This window comes from Bos indicus, chromosome 5 (genome assembly GCF_029378745.1).
Source record: "Bos indicus isolate NIAB-ARS_2022 breed Sahiwal x Tharparkar chromosome 5, NIAB-ARS_B.indTharparkar_mat_pri_1.0, whole genome shotgun sequence".
NCBI classification, from domain to species: Eukaryota; Metazoa; Chordata; class Mammalia; order Artiodactyla; family Bovidae; genus Bos; species Bos indicus.
Window position 1 is genome coordinate 102147205 of NC_091764.1, and position 26171 is coordinate 102173375.

The 26171-nt window shown below is 42.4% G+C and overlaps 1 protein-coding gene across 1 annotated transcript in view; it reads left to right on the forward strand.

Annotated features, from left to right (window-relative positions):
- Nucleotides 1-2152: 2152 nt before the first annotated feature.
- Nucleotides 2153-26171, forward strand: part of LOC109559715 (antigen WC1.1-like) — a 57043-nt gene continuing 33024 nt past the window's right edge. The window contains exons 1-4 of the mRNA XM_070788666.1: nucleotides 2153-2281; nucleotides 15576-15896; nucleotides 23064-23372; nucleotides 23472-23780. Of these exons, the coding sequence (XP_070644767.1) occupies nucleotides 2209-2281; nucleotides 15576-15896; nucleotides 23064-23372; nucleotides 23472-23780 (1012 nt within the window). The 5' untranslated portion in view covers nucleotides 2153-2208. The remainder of the gene's footprint in view (nucleotides 2282-15575; nucleotides 15897-23063; nucleotides 23373-23471; nucleotides 23781-26171) is intronic.

Genomic DNA, 26171 nt, shown 5'->3' on the forward strand with positions numbered 1-26171 from the left:
ATCCTGTGTTCTAGGTGTTTGTCTGGTGTTTTCTGGTGATGCTGCAGAGTCTATAACTGGGTAAGGAATGGTGACTCTGGGATCCACGGGGAGTAGAGCATCGACTCTAGTGACTGAGCAGATCCTGTTCCTACCCTAGCACCTGAGTTTATATTCTGGTTTTGACATTTATAATCGGTTATTATCACTACTGTGTTAATCATCCAGAAGGAGATGGGGTTCATGTACAGATGGGGGCTTGGAAGTCAGAGGAACACAGGACAAGTAAGTGTTAAAAAATAATGGGTTAATAGCATATTTAGAGGGAGAAAAGCATGTGTTCAATTGACTTTTCTCCCTTTTCATTTACCTGAGTCTCAAGTAGGAAGAACAGGCATGGCAGGACAGAGAAGCTGTGTCTGTTGACCAAGATGAGGGTCCTTCCAGTGGGGGATGTGACAAGGCTGTAGACTGGTCCACAGCTGCCTTCAGTGTTGGCTTCACCGAGACCTTCAGGTGTGCTAGGGGGAGGGTGTGAAGCTGCCTCTGAGCTCTGGTGGGGACTCTGAGGCGTGTGTGGTGTGTGTCACAGATGGATCCTTCCCCCGTTTGTGCTGAAATGATGAGAGTCACGGTGAGGGGCCCTCAGGGTAGATTTCTGTGGACCACAGAGGTGCATCATGGGAATCTTTAGCCTGAGGGAGTATGAGGATGAGGGCAGTATGTTAGTGACCTTGAATTTCAATGGGGGAGATCTATCTTGCACCATTACGGCCCTTCTCATTCTCTATACTCATCCCTGGGCTACTTTCCTTCTGGAGAGCATATGGGAGCTTCTCTGATCAGTGGGACACGAGGCAGCAATGGCCACACTGGACATCAGTCCCTTCTACTTGGCTCTGTGCCCTCAGTCCACCTTGGCTTCCATTCTTGCTGCCACCTTTCCTCTTAAACTCAGAATGAATGAACCGTCTTCTCTTTTCTGCTTCATTCGCCTCTTCTTTGCCCCTTGCCTGCAGCCACTGTGCAGCAGAATACTTTCTATTTATCCTTCTGTCTGGGGGCAGTTCTGTTAAATAATATTTTGCATCTACTTTAGCTATGGCTTATAATACAAGTGGGTTCTGAATCCTATCAAACCAAACTCTCAATATCCAAAGGGGAAAAATGTGAAGTTTAGAAAATGTTAATCTTTCTAAGCTACATATTTTCTTCTAGAGATCCCCACTCCTATTTTGGAGGGCTAGAGTTGAATAATGACTACTACTTTTTCTTTGTTTCCTATAACAGCAATCTCTTTCTCTCCTGAAGCATCATTTGTTGAATAGCTGAAAGGGGTATTTCACATAAAATGAAATTCAGTAAACAGAAAGGGATTTAGCATGTGTGAAAATCCCTTATAGGGCTTCCCAGGTGGTTCAGCAATAAAGAACCCGCCTGCCAATGCAGGAGGCACAGGAGACCCCTGGGTTGGGAAGATACCCTCGAGAAGGAAATGGCAACACACTCCAGTATTCTTGCCTGTGAAAGCCTACGGACAGGAGAGCCTGGTGGGTTACAGTCCAGGGGTCACAAAGAGTAGGACACAATTAAGCACACATGCATCTTCTCCAGGACCCAGTGTACAGATCATTCTGAAAAGAGACCTACAATCTCATCCCTTTAACTTAGCGGTTTCCATTTTACCCTCTCCATGGTCTGTGATTTTCTGCAATCCTTGTCCTCGTTTTCTTCTGCCCTGACAAGTATTCTTGTATTTCAAACCTTCTTCTAGTACTTGGCTTCCACCCTGAGCTCAGTACTTGGAAGATCAGTGCTTGATTCCATTAGAGTTATTCCCTGAGGGCCAATTGATTCCACAACCTGACTCTGAAATCTCACAGTCCTTGAGGATCGGCCAGGGTGATCAGAGGAAAGAAAGGTAGTCATAGTTTTCTACGCTAGCCCTGATTATGGGGCCTGGCTCTCAGGACCACGGAAGCAGGAGGTCAAAGGACCGTGTTGCTCATATAAGGATATGTTGAAGATTCAGAAGCTCATTGGTGTCTGAGCTGCAGAAAGAGGCAGATGCAGCCTTCGATAGTGCCTGAAATGGTGAGAGGTGTCGCTATTGGCTCGCAGGAGGGAGAGTGTAAGGGGTGGTCTATATAGACCCCGGTCGGTACCCTGATGCCTCCTCACAGGCTGATCCTGCAGCTGGGACTGTGACCTTGAGGACGTGGGGTCGGGATGGCTCTGGGCAGACACCTCTCCCTGTGGGGAATCTGTGTCCTCCTCCTCGGCACCGTGGTGAGTGGTCAAGGTAAGAGCTGCCCCTCTGTCCTGGATCCACACCATGTAGTGGATGCCTATGTGAAGGGAAACGTTTCTGGAGTTCTGGAACTAAGCCTCAGTGTTTTTGACTAAAAAGAAGCCACACTGACTGTGAATATTGGTCCCTCTCTTGTGGGTGGTCCACTGGTCATAGTGGCAGATTTTACGGAGCAGTGAGGTTTGGTCTGGACTGAGCTGGGTCAGCCTGAGTCCCTCCGCTGTCTCCCTTGTTCTCAGGAAGCTTCTAGAGTCCCAGTGGCTCCCAGTGTGAGGAAGTTCCAGCGACTGACCTCAGCTGGGACTCTGGGCTGTTCCCACACACTCCATGTGCCTGGTGTGTGAGCATTGCCCCTGTGTCCCTGTGTTTCCTGTCTATGCTCCTGTGGGCTTTGTGCTTGTATGAGTGTATGTGAGGGTGAGTGAGGAGTGTGTAAGGGTGTGTTTGTGTGAAGGTGTGTGAGAGTGTGTGTGTGGGGTGTGTGAGAGTGTGTGTGAGGGGGTGTGTGAGAGTGTGTGTGTGAGGGTGTGTGTGTGTGTGTGTGTGTCTCAGGGTGTGTGAAGCCTGTCTATGTGAGAGGACTGGGGCTGCTGAGCAGAAACTGAGTCTGTTAGTCTGTGAAGCACACAGGGTCCCACAGGGCTGGGTTACTGCATGTTACCAGATCAGAGACAATCGTGCACCTGCCTGCCTCTCTAGCTCCTCTTCCCCACCCCCCAGGCTCCGCTTTGCTTGTTGCCCTGTCTGCCCAGCACTGGGCTCTGTAAGAGGCTCTGCCTGCTAGCCTCACCTGTTCCTACCAGGTGTCCATTGTGAAGCAGAGGAGCCAGCAGCCAGGAGAGGGGACCTCTTGTCTGTAGAGATCAGTTGATGTGCAGCCCCAAGTGTATACGTTCCCGAGTCTCTGCCTCGGTTCCCGTTACTTGTTTCCTGATGTGCTGGGGGCCTGGGATCGTTCTTTGCTTCCCTCCCAGAATCTTCTGTGACTCTGTAGGGAATACTTTCTCATGCCCTCTCCGGTCTCTTGCTGGAGCTGGTTTCCCTGAGTGAGAGAATGTTGCGTGTCAGGGCTGGGGCTGCAGAGAATCTGGTCTCCAGCCTGGAGGAGGTGGCTCTCTCAGATGTGGATGCTGGTCCACTGAAACTCAGTGCAGCCCTGTCTCATCCCAGTACTCTCCTTGGGAAACCCCCTCCTTCTTTGTCTCTGCTCCTTGAGTGCTGGGTGCTGGGCAGATGCTGGTGAAGCATCTCTTCCTGAGGGCTCTGGAAGACAGAGGTGAATTTTGTACCCCTGAAAGGGGAGACAACTTGTGTTCTTTGCAAGGCATCCACTCTTACTAGGAAACTAGGAAATTTCTTTAGAAGTTATTTATGAAGCAAGACAGTTTTGCCAAAGGAAGTGTTCTTCTCATTTTGTTGTTTCAGTGAAACAACACTGTTCAGTATTATTCTACCGAGAATTTATTCTTATTCTACTTCATACGACATTGGTCTTGTATAACAGTGGTCTCCTTGTATAACAATATTCCTGGCTTCTGTGAGCATTTGATGATTTCTGGGTTTGGCACACATTATAGGAGTCTCCACCATGAAATCCATGATGGGCATTGGTGAAAAATGGTCCCTTCAAGCACAACTGATGTCCTTATACACAATAACATAGACCCTCAAGATTAGGTAATTCAGTATATATTATTTTGTAACCTGGTTTTAAAAGTTAACAATATATTTTGCACATATTTCTATATCATTATTGGCTTCCCTGGTGGTTCAAATGTTAAAGAATCTGCCTGCAGCCAGAGACCAGGCTTCAATCCCTGGGTCAGGAATATTCCCTGGAGAAGGGAATGACTACCCACTCCAGTGCGCTTGCCTGGAGAATCCCATGGACAGAGGAGGCTGTCAGGCTACACAGTTCATGGGGTGGTAAAGAGTTGGGCACGACTGAATGACTAACACTTTTATATCATTAAGTATTCTTTCACTCAATAAAAATGTTTAATCATAGTATTACAAAAATATAAGATATTCCAGGGAAAATATGGAAATTTTAAATTTCCTCCAATTATTTTGCTACATAATTGAAATGCAATATACTCACCTAATCACCTGTATTACACATATCAAAAAAAATTCAATTAACAATCAAGTTATGGAGGGAAAAAAAGAATTTTATTCCACCCACACTGAAGCTAATAATCTTGGAAGCAGATATTTGGAAAAACTCTGGGTAATCTTCATGTTAGAAGATGAAGGTATAGTCATATACAGTTTTGAGACAAAGTATCATACTGATATTTTACATAAAGTTCACCAAAGATATATATGTTAGTTAAGCATCAAGTCACCATGACCCCCAACAGAGCTGAGTAAGAATGCTATTCTTTTAACAAGTTACAATGCTATTATCAGAAGAAAAAAAATAATTCATCTTCAAGGCCGAGAAGGCACTCCCATACTTGAGAAGTCCTGGTTACTCTGCAATACAGATGCACACTGCACATTAGGAGGAGGACCAAATAAACATACAGAGAAAATTTTATTTAATGTTTTTTGTCCTGCCTTAAAAGATAAATTTTGTTTTGTCAGGCATTTAGTAGTTCCCAACATTTCTGCCATCATGAAAAAAGTTGCTCTGAACTTTTCTGTATTTAAATATAAAGACCATTCATAATTATTTCTCAACAATATTTTCTGGCTGGAATTGCTGTTTTATAGGCTATGAATATCTTCAAGCCTTTTGGTACATAGAGATTAAGTGCCTTTTGAAATGTTTGCACTGAATTTTATTTCCACTATTATTGTGTGAGACTATTAGATTCCACTTATCCCCACTAACATTTGCTTTTTACCAAGTTTTAAAATCTTACCCAGTTTCATAGGCAAAAACTAGTGTGTATTCACTAATTTAATGGTTCATGTACTCCTTCATTGCATGCTCACAACATTTGTGCTTTTTAAGTTGTGATGTTTGTCATTTTGTTATATGGGAGCTCTTTACACGATCACTGTGACTACTATGCTACCAGGTGCCTATATGAACTTGACTGTGCAACAGTCCGACTAGGCAGGATATCTTTATCTCAAAAAATATTTCAGGAAACTAAGGCAAAGCAAAGTTAAATCACTTGACTAAATAATACAGGTAAGGCAATGTCAAAGAATGTTCAAACTACCACACAATTGCACTCATCTCACATGCTAGTAAAGTAATGCTCAAAATTCTCCAAGCCAGGCTTCAGCAATACATGAACTGTGAACTTCCAGATGTTCAAGCTGGTCTTAGAAAAGGTAGAGGAACCAGAGATCAAATTGCCAACATCCGCTGGATCATGGAAAAAGCAAGAGAGTTCCAGAAAAACATCTATTTCTGCTTTATTGACTATGCCAAAGCCTTTGACTGTGTGGGTCACAATAAACTGTGGAAAATTCTGAAAGAGATGGGAATACCAGACCACCTGACCTGCCTCTTGAGAAACATATATGCAGGTCAGGAAGCAACAATTAAAACTGGACATGGAACAACAGACTGGTTCCAAATAGGAAAAGGAGTATGTCAAGGCTGTATATTGTCACCCTGTTTATGTAACTTCTATGCAGAGTACATCATGAGAAATGCTGAGCTGGAAGAAGCACAAGCTGGAATCAAGATTGCCAGGAGAAATACCAGCCTCAGATATGCAGATGACACCATCTTTATGGCAGAAAGTGAAGAGGAACTAAAAAGCCTCTTGATGAAAGTTAAAGAGGAGAGTGAAAAAGTTGGCTTAAAGCTCAACATTCAGAAAACGAAGATCATGGCATCTGGTCCCATCACTTTCAAGAGTCTTCTCCAACACCACAGCTCAAAAGCATCAATTCTTCAGTGCTCAGCTTTCTTTGTAGTTCAACTCTCACATCCATACATGACTACTGGAAAAATCATAGCTTTGACTAGATGGACCTTTGTTGGTAAAGTAATGTTCTTGCTTTTTAATATGCTGTCTAGGTTGGTCATAACTTCTCTTCCAAGGAGCAAGCTTTAATTTCATGGCCTGCAGTCACCATCTGCAGTGATTTTGGAGCCCTCCAAAATAAAGTCTGACACTGTTTCCCCATCTATTTGCCATGAAGTGATGGGACCAGATGCCATGATCTTCATTTTCTGAATGTTGAACTTTAAGCCAACATTTTCACTCTCCTCTTTTACTTTCATCAAGAGGCTCTTTAGTTCTTCTTCACTTTCTGACATAAGGGTGGTGTCATCTGAATATCTGAAGTTATTGATATTTCTCCCAGCAATCTTGATTCTAGCTTCTGCTTTATCCAGTCCAACATTTCTCATGATGTATTCTGCATATAAGTTAAATTAGCAGGGTGATAATATACAGCCTTGACATACTCCTTTCCTTATTTGGAACCAGTCTGTTGTTCCATGTCCAGTTCTAACTGCTGCTTCCTGACCTGGATGCAGATTTCTCAAGAGGCAGGTCAGGTGGTCTGGTATTTCCATCTCTTTCAGAATTTTCCACAGTTTGTTGTGGTCCACACAGTCAGAGGCTTTGGCATAGTCAATAAAGCAGAAATAGATGTTTCTCTGGAACTCTCTAACTTTTTTGATCATCCAACGGACAACGCCCCTTTTCCCTAGGCAACATAATTCTCCTAAAAGAAAAGGGGGGGATGAGAAGGTAGCAGGCAGGAAGGCCAGGGGTCTCCAAACGGAGGAAATAGCCTTGAAGTGTCAGACATTTTTATCTCTCTTAAGCAGCAGGAGGAAACAACTAGGGATATTTTTTCCTTCTCTATACAAATTTAAAAGGAGTTTTCTCTTAAAATACTGTGTTGCCATAATGACATCTGGTTTAGCCTGAAGTTAATTGTTCTCAAACCTAGAGATAACCAATGTCTTTTTCTTATGTAAATGTTTGTCTTAAGCTATGCTAATGTACTATGCATTTACCCCAAACTTTGTCTTCAAAGTCCGTTCTGCTTCTTGGCTCAGAACCTACTTGACAAACCAGTATGTTATACTCAGATATTGTTCCCCTAATCTATGTAAATGAAACTATTTGTATGGTGGTCTGCCCTTCTTCAAGATTCAAGTTAATCATTTTATGGCCCAGGATAAACCATTTGGTGCCAAGATTATCCCCAAAGCATCTTATGGGTGAGGGGCCTGGTGCCATTCTGAATTTTAAGACATTCCTTTCCTTCATTAACAGACTGCTAGTGACTATATAACATCCAGCTAAAGACTAGCAGGGGCAGGGCGGGGGGGTGGTATTCTTCTGCCCCCTTCTGATGCCTATGTCAGAAGCTTTCTCTATCTCCTTTATACTTTAATAAAACTTTATTACACAAGTGCTCTGAGCGATCAAGCCTTGTCTCTGGCCTGGGATTGAATTCTTCTCCTCCGGGGGCCAAGAATCCCAGTGTCTTTGCGTGATTCAACAACAACCTTTCACAATGGATGTTGGCAATTTAATCTCTGGTTCCTCTGCCTTTTCTAAATCCAGCTTGAACATCTGGAAATTCATGGTTCATGTACTGTTGAAGCCTGGCTTGGAGAATTTTGAGCATTACTTTACTAGCATGTGAGATGAATGCAATTGTGCAGTAGTTTGAGCATTCTTTGGCATTGCCTTTCTTTAGGACTGGAATGAAAACTGACCTTTTCCAGTCCTGTGGCCACTGCTGAGTTTTCCAAATTTGCTGGCATAATGAGTGCAGCACTTTCACAGCATCATCTTTCAGGATTTGAAATAGCTCAACTGAAATTTTGTCACCTCCCCTAGCTTCGTTTGTAGTGATGCTTCCTAAGGCCCACTTGACTTCGCATTCCAGGATGTCTGGCTCTAGGTTAGTGATCACACCACTGTGATTATCTGGCTCATGAAGATCTTTGTTGTATAGTTCTTCTGTGTATTCTTCCCACATCTTCTTAATATCTTCTGCTTCTGTTAGGTCCATACTATTTCTGTCCTTTATTGTACCCATCTTTGTTTTTTTTTGTTTGTTTGTTTTTTTGATCTTATCTTTTCCAAGACATTACACTAACATAGTCCAGATCTCCTTGTTTTTACCCCACACCATACCCTTTTGGGCTAGTCTCAGGAACAATCAGCAAGTGCATAGGCAGCATTCATGCCTGATGCTTACCCTATGTTCCAAGGTCCATGCTTTCATGATCCCAGTCATACTCCCTTCTGGGTCTGGCCTTGGGGTTTCTAACAAGGAGATTATTCTTAAAAAACACAGTTTCTTAATATATGCTGTTTTTCCAGGTGCAATTTCTGTGAAATTTCTCAAGGCTGTGAAAGTACATTATTAGGAATTCCCACTACACTGAACAATGAACATAGCCAATTAACAATGTTATGATAGTTTCAGGTGAACAGCAAAGAAACTCAGCCATACAGATCCGTGTATCCATTCTCTTCTAAATTACCCTCCCATCCAGGCTGCCACATAACACTCAGTAGAGTTCCTTGTGCTGTATAGTAGGTCTTTGTTGATTATCCACTTTAAATATAGCAGTGTGTAGGAGTTGATCCCAAACTCCCTAACTCTCCCTTCACCCTATTATTTCCCCTTAACAAACACAGGTTCAGTTCTCTAGCTCTGTGAGTCTGTTTCTGTTTTGTAAATAAGTTCACTTTTTTCATTTCTTTTTAGATTCATATATAAGGGATGTCATATGATATTTCTACTTTTCTGATGGTCAAGACTGTTTTTGATGCTCTGTATTGAATTCTTCAGTTCACTAATTTATTATTCATCTCCAGAATTTCTGGTTAGTTTTACTTTCTTTCTTTCTTTTTTTATGTTTTCTATCTCTTTGAATCTCAGAGAATTTACATGTTCCCTTCAGAGTTGGCCCAATTTTCCCTTTCTACTTTATCAGGTCTTTAATGCTTTTAAGATAATTTTTAGTAAATTACTTATACTTTTTTAAAAGAAGAAATATCCTCAATAAGCAAGCCCACCATTACTGAGAAAACCTAGAACTTTTCACAGTAATGAAATCATCTCATTGTTTGTGTCATGAACTAGATAAACTACATGTAGACAAGGACATTGTCTTATTATATTCTGTATTTACAGTACTTAAAAAAACCTGGACCTCTCCAGGTCTATGGACTGAACTGTGACGCTCCATAATTAATATGTTGAATCCTAGCCCCTAGTTTGACCCCATTGGAAATAGGGTCTTTAGGAAGTCAGTTCATTTCAGTCGCTCAGTTGTGTCTGATTCTTTGCGACCCCATGAATTGCAGCACGCCAGGCCTCCCTGTCTATCACCAACTCCCCGAGTTCACTCAGACTCATGTCCATTGAGTCAGTGATGCCATCCAGCCATCTCATCCTCTGTCGTCCCCTTCTCCTCCTGCTCCCAACCCCTCCCAGCATCAGAGTCTTTTCCAATGAGTCAACTCTGCATGAGGTGGCCAAAGTACTGGAGTTTCAGCTTTAGCATCATTCCTTCCAAAGAAATTCCAGGGCTGATCTCCTTCAGAATGGACTGGTTGGATCTCTTTGCAGTCCAATGGACTCTCAAGAGTCTTCTCCAACACCACAGTTCAAAAGCATCAATTCTTCGGCTCTCAGCCTTCTTCACAGTCCAACTCTCACATCCATACATGACCACAGGAAAAACCATAGCCTTGACTAGACGGACCTTTGTTGGCAAAGTAATGTCTCTGCTTTTGAATATGCTATCTAGGTTGGTCATAACGTTCCTTCCAAGGAGTAAACATCTTTTAATTTCATGGCTGCAGTCACCATCTGCAGTGATTTTGGAGCCCAGAAAAATAAAGTCTGACACTGTTTCCAATGTTTCCCCATCTATTCCCATGAAGTAATGGGACCAGATGCCATGATCTTCGTTTTCTGAATGTTGAGCTTTAAGCCAATTTTTTCACTCCCCACTTTCACTTTCATCAAGAGGCTTTTGAGTTCCTCTTCACTTTCTGCCATAAGGGTGGTGTCATCTGCATATCTAAGGTTATTGATATTTCTCCCAGCAATCTTGATTCCAGCTTGTGCTTCTTCCAGCTCAGCGTTTGTCATGATGTACTCTGCATAGAAGTTAAATAAGTAGGTGACAATATACAGCCTTGACGTACTCCTTTTCCTATTTGGAACCAGTCTGTTGTTCCATGTCCAATTCTAACTGTGGCTTCCTGACCTGCATACACGTTTCTCAAGAGGCAGGTCAGGTGGTCTGTTATTCCCATCTCTTTCAGAATTTTCCACAGTGTATTGTGATCCACACAGTCAAAGGCTTTGGCATAGTCAATAAAGCAGAAATAGATGTTTTTCTGGAACTCTCTTGCTTTTTCCATGATCCAGCGGATGTTGGCAATTTGACCTCTGGTTCCTCTACCTTTTCTAAATCCAGCTTGAACATCTGGAAGTTCACGGTTCATGTATTACTGAAGTCTGGCTTGGAGAATTTTGAGCATTACTTTACTAGCGTGTGAGATGAGTGCAATTGTGTGGTAGTTTGAACATTCTTTGGCATAGCCTTTCTTTGGGATTGGAATTAAAACTTACCTTTTCCAGTCCTGTGGCCACTCCTGAGTTTCCCAAATTTGCTGGCATATTCCGTGCAGCACTTTCACAGCATCATCTTTCAGGATTTGTAATAGCTCAACTGGAATTCCATCACCTCCACTAGCTTTGTTCATAGTGATGCTTTCTAAGGTCCACTTGACTTCACATTCCAGGATGTCTGGCTCTAGGTGAGTGATCACACCATCATGATTATCTGGGTTGTGAAGATCTGTTTTGTACAGTTCTTCTGTGTATTCTTGCCACCTCTTTGGCTTCCCTGGTGGCTCAGTGATAAAGAATCCTCTTTTCAATGCAGGAGAGGTGAGTTTGATCCCTGGGTTGGAGAGATCCCCTGGAGAAGGAAATGGCTATCCACTCCAGTATTCTTGCCTGGGAAATTCCATGGTCAGAGGAGCCTGGCAGGCCATGAGGTCACAAGAGCTGGACATGACTTAGTAACTAAACCACCACCAACAACGTTAAATAAGATCATAAGGATGTGGCCCCAATCTAATAGGTGACTTTATAAGAAGAAGAAGAGACAGATCTCCCTCTCTCTTTTGCAGATCTCTCTCCCTCTCTCCCTGTGTACAAGTCCTGAGGAAAGACCAGTTAAGCACACAGTGAGGGAGCCATGGCCTGCAAGCCAAGAGCAGAAGTCTCATAATGAACAGAGCCTTGCAAGCACCTTGATCTTGACTTACCAGCCTCCAGAACTGTGATAAGATAAATGCATTTCTGTTGTTTAACCAGTCAGGTTGTGATATCTTGCTGTGGCCACCTGCCTGAGCCGACTACACACCAGGATCTCCAGTTCAGCATTTCCCCAGATGTTCCCTCTGTGATGCATCACTTCTGTTTCCAGGGTGAGAGCACATGGGGTGGATCATAGACCTGAGCAGTGTGAATCGTATGCCAGGGACCACTTCTCCTTAGACTATAAGAAAGATTCTCATTTTCTGACCCAAGTTAAAAGCTAATGGAGCTGATTCATGGAAACTCACTTCTCAGTTTCCAGCAGGAAGGCAGGAGTCTGGGACATGGGGTGAAACCTGATGTGACAGAGAGAAATGGTTTGGGTCCCAGTTACAGGTGGGACCAAGCAGCAGACCTGCTCACATGGAAAAAAGTCTCATCTGGATGAGGCAGTGAGGGCTCATGTATAACCCCCCAGCTTGTTGACCCCTGTCTTCTGACTCTGGAGGGAAGCCATGCATTAGTTATATGTTGTTGAGCAAAAAATTAGTTCTGAAGTTGGCAGCTGAAGTCAGCAAATGCCTAGTTACCGGGGTCTAGCCCCAGTTGGATCCAGGGATTCCCTCAGGAGGACGGCGTCGGTGACTGAGAGAAATAAAGAAAGAGATAAGGAAAGAATTTTGCAGTTAAGAACATAGAGGAGAGAAAAGAGGCTGATATTCCTTGGTTTACACAGAAAGCCAATAAAACCCAGCACGGGACTTGCTCTGTTCATGTAGGCTGCAGGTGCCCTCTCAAATAGCTGAAGGTGCCCCACCTTAGGCACCTTCACGAGTGGGTCTTAGAAGCCCAGGCAGGAAAGTGAATGCAGAGGGCCCCTGTGCTCCAGGGAATCAGCCTGAAAAGGAAAAGGAAAGAGAAAGAGCAACATGGGGAGACCAAGCTTCGGTGAGCAAGACCCGACCCACACTTTATTTTCCGAAGTAGTAAAAATCCTTATATACCTTAAGGTATAAAAACTTATACCTTAAGGTATAAAAATCCTTATCGAAGCCAGGCTTTCTTTATGCAAACTTATCATATGCAAAAGTTTTAGGTGATTTACATCATCTTCTGGCCAGGAGGCCTGTTAACATTTTATGACCCTTTTCCAGAAAACTTATTTTTCTATAAAGGTGATTATTCTAAAGTCAGGCGCCACCCTCCGAAAGCATTAGATAATGTTGAATTCCTATAGGGCAAAAGTGTGGTGGGCTATAACAAGAAAAAATTAACTCAAGGGTCCAAGGTTACAAACATTAAAGCTACTACTTACATTTCTATACACCAACTATATTAATCAATACACTCCCAGGGACACAGTAGGTAAGGGATATGGAAACTTGGCAGCAAGCATTAGCTCAACAAAGAAATCCTCTACTAGTTCTATTTTACCAATTTTAACTCTCTGAGAAGCTGTGCATTGTTAGAATATCTTAAGCTTCCCGTGCCTCTCATGGTTGGGAGGCTGTGAATCTGAACAAACCTGTCAGGCAAGCTAGAAAGTCGTCAGAGGGGTTTGAATTGAAACACTCCTATTATGCCCAGGAGACTTATTAACTAGAGTTTTAAGTTGATTTTCTTGCAGAGAAAGGTGGTTGGGGATAGCCCCCCATTAATATCAGAAGAGTTGGTGAAAATCGTGAAATAGTAAAACAAATTCTGGTGTTGGGGTAGATGCTCAGGCAGGTCCGGGAGCAGCGAGGGGAACCCTCGAGTCCTAACTCACCTTTGCATATCAGGCCTCTCCTCATGACCTTTGTCATGGGTGGGAACTCCTGAACTGGCTCCCGGCATCTAGTATCTCATGCTTTCTGTGAGCCAGGAATTGACATGTCCTGTCTGGGTTCTCTGACTCATTTCGTATCTTGCAAGGATGCAGTCATCTGAAGGTTCAACTAGGCATTGTTATCGCCCAAGAATACTCACCTGGATTTTGGCAGCATCCAGACCTTGGTGGACTGTTGAACTGAGAGACTTAGTCCCTTGCTGATTGCTGGCTAGGGGCCTGCCTCCTTTCCTTGTCACTAGGGTCTCTCAACAAGTAGTTCACATGTGGCAGTTGGCTTATTCAGAGCAAGAGAGAGAGAGCAAGATAGGTCACCAAAGGAAAAACCAGAGTCATCTTGAAGCATAATCTCTTCAGTGATATATCATTTTTGCCATATTCTATTTGTTACGTGCATGTTACTATATGCCAGGGTCCAGCCCGGGTGGATCCAGGGAATTTGAAGTGGGGATGGCGTGGATGAACTGGATACAATAGCTTTAATTAAATATTAATTAGAGGTATAAAGAGTAATAGAATAAGGATAACTCAGTAGGAAAATTCAGTGGAGAAAAGAGGCTGAATAACTTGGTTTATGTGGAAAGCTAATAAAATTCCAGGACAAGGAATTTGCATCACCTACGTAGGCTGCAGGTGTCCTCCTGTTCTCCCGAAGGAGAGGAGTCACTAAGGCCTCCCTGGTCAGATCTTAGAAGCCCAGGCATAATTAGTAGGCTTGACGAGCCTCCACATTCCAGATGGGAATTCAGCCAGAAGGTGAGAGAAAGAACGACATGGGGAGACCAGTCTTTCTAGGAACTGATCCCATTCTTCATTTTCCAGGGTCTGCTTTTATACACAGAGATGTAATACAAAAGTCACGTGGGGTCAGCAGTCCTGACTTTTATCAAAATCAGGTGCTTCATACAAATGTATACAAAAGTCTTAGGGGTGTTACATCATCTTCTGGCCAGGAGGCCTGCTGACAATTTATGACCCTCTCCTTGTGACAGTGGTCAGTCAACCAGAACACTTATTTTCAGGAGTGATTATTCTTAAAACAGACGCCACCTACCAAAGGCACCAGATAAGGTTACATTCTTATAGGGTGAGGGTGTAGTGGGTTTTAATTAAAAAAGAATTTGCCTAGCCTAAGGTCTAATGTGATTAATATCAAAGGTTAATACTTATTTCTTCTATATATTCATTAATGTGTATAAGGGCAGGGGATGTGGAGACTTAGCAGCAAACGTTGGCCCAACCAATGAAAGCCCTTCACTAATACAATTTCTAATCAGCCCACTATACTACACTAATAATTTCCTAACTTCTCAAAAGAATCTGTTTTTAGAAGGTTTAAAGCATCTCGTGCCTCTCACGGTTGGGAGGCTGTGAACAATCACATGTGGCCGGACAAACCTGTCAGGCAGGCTAGAAAACCTTCAGAGGAGTCTGTAGATTAAAACACTCCTGTCACACCCAGAAATTATTATTAACTGGAGCTCTAAGCTAACTCCTTTCTCCAAGAGAGGTGATGGGGGATAGCCCCCCTTAAAGTCAGAGGTGTAGGTGAGAGCACAAAGCAGTAAAGTAGGCAGACTCTGGTTTTGGGAGTAGATGCTCGAAAATTTCCAGGGGGACTTCTGAGGCTTGATACCACCTTTGCATATGCCGAGCCTCCTTCCTCATGACCTTTGCCACGGGCGGAGGTCCTCATGCTGGCTCCTGGCAACTATGTACATTCCAGTGTGGGGATTACACAAGGACGTGAACACCAGGCAACAGGAATAACTGGGACACTTTAGAGCCTGTTACCGAGCCCTCTGTTCCTAGGCTGGGTGAGATGCTCCCTATGGACAGGGAATGAGAGGGAGGATTCCTCCCTAGATTCTGGGCCATGAGCTGTAACTGAGATGGGGAAGCTCGGCCCTTGTAACCTTGAGCACATCTATAGGGAGGGCAGCATCCAGAGTCTGTGAAGGCCTCTCCTTGGTGGTGTCCCTGGAGCTGGTTCTGCAGGCTCATGAGAAATACCTGATGCCTCCTTTCCTGCTCCAGGTTCAGTGATAGCACATTGGGAGCTTTGAGTTGGCCATTGTAGGAATATTTATACCACAGAAATCAAGAAATGCTATTCACAAGGATTTTCTTTTTCAGAGATCAGAGTATTCATTTTTTTAATTACTTGCCAGTATACTACTGTGTGGTATCCTAAAATCTCTCCTGTGTCTGTGTCTCTTACAGCTGCAAGTCTGAGGCTGAAGAATGGAGGTCGCCGCTGTGAGGGGAGAGTGGAAGTGAAACACCAAGGAAAATGGGGCACAGTGAATGATTACAAGTGGAGCTTAGAAGAGGCATCTGTGGTGTGCAGACGGCTGGGGTGTGGAGCTGCTATTGATGCTCCCCAAGGATCTTATTTTGGACCAGCATTTGGCCCCATTTGGTTTTCTTATATTTCCTGCATAGGGACAGAGTCAGCTCTCAAGCAGTGTAGGAGTTCTACATTGAAAGACTATCGTCCTCAGGGTTACTCCCATGCCCATGATGCTGGAGCAGTTTGCTCAGGTAAGTCCTGTCTGATATAGGATGGGATCACCAGCAAGAAAAGCCTCAGTCTTATTCCCAAAGTAACTATAAGAATACAGATCACAGCCTTTAGTACATTCTTGGGTGAAGATTCCAGTCACACAGTTATTCCTAGAGCATTAGGAGTTGAAGGGAGCAGAAGGGCTTGTTTTCCCCTGGAAGTAAAGGCTCCAGATCTGATCCATTGGTCACTAGGCCCTTCAGGTCTAGGTGATATGTCATAGGAGGCAGGGAGGTGAGGCCAAATATTTCATACAGGTACAACTGCCTGGTTGAACCTACATTAATTATGTTCATCATGGTAGCTTGTTGTATTCTTTCATGGGATGGTCAGACAAGTGCCGCTATAAGAGGGGATATAGGAAAGGTGCAGGCAAGGAGAGGTGTGAGTTTATTATACTCACAGCTCCTAGAGAGACAAAGTATTAGCAAGTGAGTACTTGGGAGAGGTGCCAATAGAACCTGCTGATCCAAGCAGTGGTGCCCTCCAAATGAGGTGTTAAGACCCATGGACAAGTGACAATACATATATATGGGTCTTGTTTTTGTTTTCATCCAGCCAGTCTGTCTTTTGGTTGGAGTACTGAATCAGTTTAAATTTAAGGTAATTATAGATATGTGTGTTCTTACTGACATTGTTAATTGCTTTGTATTTTTTTAGTAGGTCTTTTTTTCCTCTCGTCCTCTTTGATTCTCTTCTCTTATGATTTGATAGCTATTTTAATACTGTGTTTGGATTCCTTTTCTTTTTTGTGTGAATATATATTGTAGATTTTTGGCGTGTGGTTTCCATGAGGTTTTGATATGCAGCCTATTGTAAGTTGCTGGTCTTCTAATTTCCAAAGCATTTCCAATAGTTTGCATTTTAACTCTCCTCCTGATTGCTAGTTTTGGTATCGTATTTATGTGTGAATGTTTTTCTACCTTTACTGTATGTTTGCCCTTACTGGTATGCTTTCTCATTCATAATTTTTTTTTTTTTCTTCTATGTCTTTATTTTCTTCCTAGAGAAGTTCCTTTAGAATTTTTTGTAAGCTGGTTTAGTGATGTTGGATTCTTTTAGCTTTTTCTTGTCTGTAAAGCTTTTGATTTCTTCATAGAAACTGAACAAGAGCCTTGCTGGGTAGAGGATTTTTGATGGCAGGTTCCCCCTTTTATCAGTTTAAATATATCATGCCACTCTCTTTTGGCCTGCAAAGTTTCTGCTGAAAATCAGCTGATAAACATATGAGGATTCCTTGTAAGCTATTTGTTGCTTTTAATAGTTTGTCTTTAGCTTTTGTCAGTTTGATTAATGTGTGTCTTGACATGTGCCTTCTTGGGTTTCTACTGGACTTCAGTGGCTATTTCCCTTCCCATATTAGGAAAACTTTCAGCTATTATCTCTTTAAATATTTTCTCAGGCCTCTTCTCCTTCAGGAGCCCCTAAAATGTGCATGTTTGTGCATTTAATGTTGTCCCAGAGGTTTCTTAATGTTGTCCCAATGATTGTCCTCACATTTTTACATTCTTTTTTCTGTCCTACAACAGTGATATTCACCATTCTGTCTTCTAGCTCACTTATCTGTTTTTCTGCCTCATTTATTCTGCTTTTGATTCCTACTAGTATATTTTTCATTTCTTTTACTGCATTCTTCAACTTTGTTCTGTGTATCTTCTAGTGCTGTTAAATATTTCTTGTATCATCTCATTCCATGCCTCCATTCTTTTTCCAAAATCTTGGATCATCTTTACTATCATTACTCTGCATTCTTTTTCAGGCAGATTGCCTATTTCAACTTCACTTAGTTGTTCTTCTGGGATTTTATTTTGTATCTTTGTCTGGAATATTTTCTTCTGCTATCTCATTTTCTGTAACTTTCTGTGTTTATGGTCACTCTTCCACAGGCTGGAGGATTGTCCTTCTTCTTCCTTTTGGTGTCTGTCCCCTGGTGGGTGAGACTCATCTAGAGGCTTGTGCAGACTTCCTGGTGGGAGTGAACTAGTCTGATGACTAGTGGGTGGAGCTAGTTCTTGATCTTCTGTGGGCAGGGTCATGTTAAAAGATGTTCATAGAGGCAGCTGTGAGGTCAGGAAGAGTTTCAGTTCAGTTCAGTCACTCATTCATGTCAGACTCTTTGTGACCTCATGGACTGCAGCACAACAGGCCTCCCTGTCCATCACCAACTCCTGGAATTTACTCAAACTCATGTCCATTGAGTCAGTGATGCCATCCAACCATCTCATCCTCTGTTGTCCCCTTCTCCTCCTGCCTTCAATCTTTTCCAGCATCAGGGTCTTTTCAAATGAGTCAGCTCTTCACATGAGGTGGCCAAAGTATTGGAGTTTCAGCTTCAACATTAGTCCTTCCAATGAATCTCAGGACTTATTTCCTTTAGGACGGACTGGTTTTATCTCCTTGCAGTCCAAGGGACTCTGAGGAGTCTTCTCCAACACCGCAGCTCAAAAGCATCAATTCTTTTGTGCTCAGATTTCTTTATAGTCCAACTCTCACATCCATACATGACTACTGTAAAAACCATAGCCTTGACTAGATGGACCTTTGTTGGCAAAGGAATGTCTCTGATTTTTAATATGCTGTCTAGGTTGGTCACAACTTTTCTTCCAAGAAGTAAGCGTCTTTTACTTTCTTTTACTTTATCATTTGAAGCCCCCCCAAAATAAAGATTTTAGAGCCCCCCAAAATAAAGTCTGTCATTGTTTCCACTGTTTCCCCATCTATTTGTCATGAAGTGATGGGACCAGATGCCATGATCTTAGTTTTCAGAATGTTGAGTTTTAAGCCAACTTTTTCACTCTCCTCTTTCACTTTTATCAAGAAGTTCTTTAGTTCTTCTTTGCTTTCTGCCATAAGGGTGGTATCATGTGCATACCTGAGGTTACTGATTCCAGAACAAGCTGGAATCAAGATTGCTGAGAGAAATATCAATAACCTCAGGAAGAGCTATGGGCTTCCCTCATAGCTCAGTCGGTAAAGCATCTGCCTGCAATGCTTTACCCCTTGATCCCTGGGTCGGGAAGATCCTCTGGAGAAGGAAATGGCAATTGACTCCAGTATTCTTGCCTGGAAAATCCCATTGACAGAGGAGCCTGGTGGGCTACAGTCCATGGGGCCACAAGAGTTGGACATGACTTAGTGACTAAACCACCACCACAGGAAGAGTTTAGACTGCCTATCTGCTAATGGGCAGGGCTGTGTTCCTGCCCTTTGGGTTGTTTGACCTGAGACATCCCAGCACTGGAGCCTGCAGGCTGTTGGGTGGGGCCAGATCTTTGTTATAAAATGGCAGCATCCAGGGGATCTCACACCAATGAATACACCCTGGTACCTCTGCCACCAATGTCCTTGTCTCTGAAGTGAGCCACAGCTGCCCCCACCTCCCCAGAAGACCCTATAAGACAAGCAGGTAGGTCTGGTCTTCACTTCTGTGAAGTCATGACTTTTTCCCTGGGCCCCAGTGGTCTTCCATGGGAGCTCAGCTGGTAAAGAATCTGCCTACCATGCAGGAGATCCTGGTTCCATTCTTGGGTTGGGAAGATCTGCTGGAGAAGGGATAGGTTACCCACTCCAGTATTCTTGGGCTTACCTGGTGGCTCAGACAGTAAAGAATCTGCCTGCAGTGTGTGAGACCTGGGTTCAATCCCTGGGTTGAGAAGATCCCTTGGAGGAGAGAAAGGCTATCCACTCCAGTATTCTGGCCTGAAGAGTTCCATGGACAGAGGAGCCTGGCAGGCTACAGTTCATGGGGTCACAAAGAGTTGGACATGACTGAGTGACTTTCACTTCCCTTCCCTTCTCTTCCCTTGTTCCTGTGGAGTTCCTACGATCAAGCCCCCTGTCCTTCAAAATCAAGTGCTCTCAGGGCTGCTCTTCCTTATGCCAGACCGCCAGGGTGGGGAGCTTGACCTGAGTTTCAGAAACATTCTGTGGGGAATCTGTCATATAATTATTTTCCAGTTTGTGGACCACTCACCTGGTGGGTATGAGATTTCATTATATTGTAAATTCACCCCTCTTACCATCTTATTGTGGCTTCTTTGTCTTTGGATGTAGAGTATCTTTTTTGATAGGTTACACGCTTTTTTAACTGCTGTTTATCAGTTAGTTATGATTTTGGTGCTTTTGTAAGAGGAGGTGAGCTCAAGTCCTTATACTGATCCATCTTGCACATTTTACCTTAACATGATAAGTGAAAACTGAAAATCACTCAGTCATGTCCAACTCTTTGTGAACCCACGGACTATATAGTCCATGGAATTCTCCAGGCCAGAATACTGGAGTGCGTTAGCCTTTCCCTTCTCCAGGGGATCTTCCCAACCCAGTGATCAAAACCAGGTCTCCTGCGTAGCAGGTGGATTCTTTACAATTCTAAGAAGGGAAGCCTAAGAATACTGAAGTGGGTAGCCTATCCTTTCTCCATCAGATCTTCCCAACTCAGGAATCGAATCAGGGTCTTCTGCATTGCAGGTATATTCTTTACCAACTGAACAATCAAGGAAGCCCTTAAAATAATAGCTTGTCACTTAACAAATAATGAAACAAATTAATAAATCTTATAAAATGTTGTGGCTATTTTTGCCTTAAATATTCTATTATTTAAAAAACGTGCAATAGTTTTTGTATTTACCCATAGAATTATCATTTAGAGCAGTCTTCATAGCTTTGGGCATTTTCCTTTAGTTTGAATGGCTTACTGTAACATTTTTTTGTGTAGTGATGGTCTGGTGGTCTCAAATTCTATCATCTTTTTAATATTAAAACATTTTAACTATTAATAATTTTAAAAAATATTTTCACTGGTGACTGAATTCTAGTTTAGAAAATTTCACCACACTACCTTAAATATGCTTTTACATTGGCCTATGAAAAGTTGCTGCTGCTGCTAAGTTGCTTCAGTCATGCCCGACTCTGTGCAACCCCATAGATGGCAGCCCACCAGGCTCCCTCATCCCTGGGATTCTCCAGGCAAGAACACTGGAGTGGGTTGCCATTTCCTTCTCCAATGCATGAAAGTGAAAAGTGAAAGTGAAGTCGCTCAGTTGTATCCGACTCTTAGTGACCACATGGACTGCAGCCTACCAGGCTCCTGCGTCCATGGGATTTTCCAGGCAAGAGTACTGGAGTGGGGTGCCATGTTAGGACCAACCTAGATAGCATATTGAAAAGCAGAGACATTACTTTGCCAACAAAGGTCGGTCTAGTCAAGGCTATAATGTTTCCAGTGGTCATGTATGGATGTTAGAGTTGGACTGTGAAGAAAGCTGAGCACTGAAGAATTGATGCTTTTGAACTGTGGTGTTGGAGAAGACTCCTGAGAGTCCCTTGGACTGCAAGGAGATCCAGCCAGTCCATTCTGAAGGAGATCAGATCTGGGATTTCTTTGGAAGGAATGATGCTAAAGCTGAAACTCCAGTACTTTGGCCACCTCATGTGAAGGGTTGACTCATTGGAAAAGACTCTGATGCTGGGAGGGATTGGGGGCAGGAGGAGAAGGGGACGACAAAGGATGAGATGGCTGGATGGCATCATTGATTCGATGATTGTGAGTCTGAGTGAACTCTAGGAGTTGGTGATGGACAGGGAGGCCTGGCATGCTATGATTCATTGGGTCGCAAAGAGTCGGACACGACTGAGCGACTGAACTGAACTGATGTGTATATATATATATATATATTGCTTGTGGTATCCCATATGCAGTATGTATTCTGTTCACTGTATTTTTGTTTTGTTTTTCTAACTTGATAATTTCAAATGGAATGTCTTCAAGCTTACTGATTCTTTGATTTCCATGATAGAGTTTGCTTGATGCTTTCCTTTGGATTTTTAATTCAATTATTGAATCCTTAAGCTCCAGAATTTCTGTTTGGTTCTTTTTTTTTTTTTAATTGTTTTCTAGTTCTTTATGAAGCTCCTCATTTTCTCATTTTTATAGTTTTGTCTATAATTGTTCATGTATACTTGTGTTTATTTGTCTCTCTTCATTCTCTTGTAGGCCATTGAGCTTCAAAACAATGAATTTGAATTTTGTATCAAGCAGTTCACAGATCTCTATTTTCTTAGGATCAGTTTTGTTGCTGGGGGGTACCCTGTTTCTGTGAGACAGTGAGAGAAGGGGAATCTCCTTTTCTGTCATCTTGATGTCAAATATAAATACAGAATAAGCACAATAACAGAATTAAAATCAGTTAAATATCACCCCTTATCATTTTCTATGATTCCTGTCTCAGAAGAAAAATCTGTAACAGGAACTGTTTGGCAAACTCACAGTCCTGAAACTTCCAATCAGAACTCTCTCCCAAGTTCATTGACAAATCCTGGGGTTTCAAAAGAGATGGTTAGGACCACACCACCTCTTCCATGACTCTCAGAGCTTTCTCAACTCATGTTCTTTCCCACTGAAGTCACCTGAGAAATTCCTGGAATTTTTGCCATTAAAAATTATCAGAAAAATATAATACAAAACCCATAAAAGTTGATTATTTACAATGTCTATATTTCTTCTCTCAGACAACCTCTCTACAGAGTGACATGCACTCATGGATCTTCCTTCATGATTTTCCTTACCTAAGTCACTTGAAGACTAGCTCCTGGGAGAGAAATCTATTCAAAATAATAGCCTCACAAGTCTCAGGAAAGTTTTCTAACTTTGTCTGGATGACAGATCTGTATACTGATATAGTCCATGTCTCTCTGGGGTGGTTCTGTTTTTCATATTTCTGCATTCATGTTTGAGCACCAAAACATTATGCAATTTCCTTGAGCTCTGTAGTCCTGGGCTCCTAAAGGTGAAATTCACTTCTCCAATCAATGATAAATTATATGTTCCTGGTATTCAGTCATTTCTGATGATATGTCTTGGGCTCTGTAGTTTCCAGGCCTGTAGATAAGGAATTCATATTTCTAAACAATCTCAGAGTATCCATTGTTGGGATACAGTCATCCCAAACTGATCCTGCAAATTCTTCTGAATTTCTCTTCAGATTCTTGCTCATGAAAAGGCAATTCTGACACCAACTATCAAATTCTCTCTCCATGTCCACTCCTGGAAAAGAAAAGCATTCACATCGTTGCCTGTGATGTGTTGTTTCCATTTGTCAAGTCAGGATCAAGAACACTCACTGCGTTTCATTGTTTGTTTCTCTTAGGATTTATGCGTCTAGCTGAAGGAGATGGACCCTGCTCAGGGCGAGTAGAAGTTCATTCTGGAGAAGACTGGACCCCAGTGTCTGATAGAAACTTTACATTCCCCACTGCCCAGGTCATCTGTGCAGAGCTGGGATGTGGCAAGGTTGTGTCTGTCCTGGGACACGTGCCCTTCGGAGAGTCAGGTGGCCAGGTCTGGGCTGAAGAGTTCAGGTGTAAAGGGGAGGAGCCTGAGCTCTGGTCCTGCCCGAGAGTGCCCTGTCCAGGAGGCACTTGTCACCACAGTGGAGTTGCCCAGGTTGTCTGTTCAGGTGAGATGTAGATCAGGTTTATAACCTCTCTGCTTACCTTGTTCAGGTGAGAAAATCAGACTTTGTTGAAACCCTGTCTTCTTCTACCAATGTACACAGAAGTCCGACTCATGAAAAATGGCTCCTCTCAGTGTGAGGGGCAAGTGGAGATGAATATTTCTGGACGATGGAGAGCACTCTGTGCCTCCCACTGGAGTCTGGCCAATGCCAATGTTGTCTGTCGTCAGCTCGGCTGTGGAGTCGCCATCTCCACCCCCAGAGGACCACACTTTGTGGAAGGAGGTGATCAGATCTCAACAGCCCGATTTCACTGCTCAGGGGCTGAGTCCTTCCTGTGGAGTTGCCCTGTGACTGCCCTGGGTGGTTTTGACTGTTCTTATGGCAACACGGCCTCTGTGATCTGCTCAGGTAAGAGAGGGTGAAGGGCTACTGGTACTCAGGATGCTCCTGGAGTGAAATGTCCTGTAGAGCAGAGTGACAGGAAACTGGCATCAAAAGTCAGATATTTCATGGTGAAATGTGGTTCTCTCATTGTTCATTCATTTTCCAAGTCAGGACAAGAAGTAGAAAGGGAAATATGTATTTTTAAGCAACAATATTATTTGTATAATTTAAATATAATCATTGAAAACAATGTATAAGCATTAAGTGGAGACTTCAGTCATGTACTCAGATCAGCAAAGAGAACATTCCCAGCACCACAGTCACTGTTGTCTCCCCATAACTGTGTCTCCCTCTTCTCCAGTTAAGACTGCTCACCTAACTTCTTCTACCATAGAGTGTTTTATCGTTTGAACTGTATATAAAATTATGCAGTATATTTTCTTTTGTGTATAACTTTGAGTCACCATTATATTTGAGATTCACTCATGATGCTGCTTAAAGAAGCATTTTATTCATTTTTATTTCTGTAGAATAGATCTTTGAATGATCACATGACCATGAGTTGATCCATTCCACAATAGATAGTAGAGATTTGAGTTGTTTCCTATTCTTGACTAATGCAAATATGATGCTACAACTTACCATGACAATGACTCTGGGTACAAAGATGTTATTTATCTAGTGTGTTTAACCTTTGGTCTTTCATTTTCATTTTTTTAATGGTATGGTGTCTTTTGGTGAGCCAAGTTCTTAATCTTAAGAAATTATAACTTACCAACTTCTTTCTTTACTTTTAACACTTCTTATATCCTTTAAAAAGAACTTTGTCTACTCCAAGACCATAAAAGCATTCTCAAAGAGTATCTCATAGAAGTTTAATAATTTTTCTCTTGCATAGAATTGTGCATCCCTTTTGCAATTGATATCTGTGTAAGATAAGATCAAGTTTCATATGACATCCAATTGACTCAGAATCTTTTTCTGAAAAGATTCTTTTCCCCACTGCAGTGCCACCTTTGTCATAAGAAGAAAAGCATATGTCTGAGTGTTTTTTAAGACTCTCTATTTTATTCCATTGTATCATTGTCTATCCTTGCACCAATACTGCATTTTCTTAATTATTATAATGTCCGTCCTGGGTGTTCTTTGGAAGGAATGATGCTAAAGCTGAAACTCCAGTACTTTGGCCACCTCATGCGAAGAGTTGACTCATTGGAAAAGACTCTGATGCTGGGAGGGATTGGGGGCAGGGGGAGAAGGGGGCAACAGAGGATGAGATGGCTGGATGGCATCACTGACTCAATGGACGTGAGTCTGAGTGAACTCTGGGAGTTGGTGATGGACAGGGAGGCCAGGCGTGCTGCAATTCATGGGGTTGCAAAGAGTTGGACACGACTGAGTGACTGAACTGAACTGAAGTCTGGATAATTTTAATGTAAAGAGTTTATATTATTAACTCTTCTACCTTTGTTGTTTTTTTGGTCAACTGTGTTGGTCATTCTTGTTCTTTTGTATTTTATTTCAATTTTGGAATCAGCTTTTCATTTTCTTAAAAATATTATATATTTACTGTGTTGGGTGTTAGTTGCAGCATATGGATCTTCATTATGTCTTGTGGGATCTTCTGTTATGACACATGGAGTGCCTAGTTGTGAGGTTCCAGCTCAGATGCTCTGTGGCATGTGGGATCTTAGTTCTCACATCAGGGATCGAACCTGAGTCCTCTGCATTGCATGGCTGATTCTCAACCATTGGACCAGGAGAGAAATCCCCCAGCTTGTCATTTTTCACCAAAAAAAAAAAAAAAAAAAGAGCATAAACATATTTTGTTTGAGAAGAGTTAATCTTCACAGAAATTGGAGGTGATTGACAATGTTGAGTTTTCCGATTTATTGACATTATATATGTTTATCCCTCCATTCAGTTAGGTCTCCAATTTCTCTCAGAGGTTTTGCTCATCTTCTGCTAGATTTTTCTCCTAGACATTTATGTTTTTGATGTTATAAGCATTTCTTTTACTGGAAGTGTCCTAGGAATGATTTATCTCTGACTTGTTTTTACCTTTCCCTTTTTAAATTTTGATGTAATTTGAGACTAAAAGCTGTAAGAATAATATAAAAATCCAGAATACCTTTAGCTCGATTTCCCAATGTTAGTATTCTGCTTTAATCTCTCCCCCCAGTTGACATTTCTCTCTATCTCTGTTTCGGTCTTTCCTTCTTTGTCCCTCTCCCACCACATGTCTCTATGAATATGTAAAATCCTTCTGAATTAGATTGCAGACATGATATCTCTTTACCTCGAAAATGCTTCAAGGGATTTCCTTATGTAACCACACTTCAGTCAAGTCATCAGACTGCTTCAGCCCCAGATGATATCTAAGTGCAACCACTGAAAGACTCTAAGACAAAACTG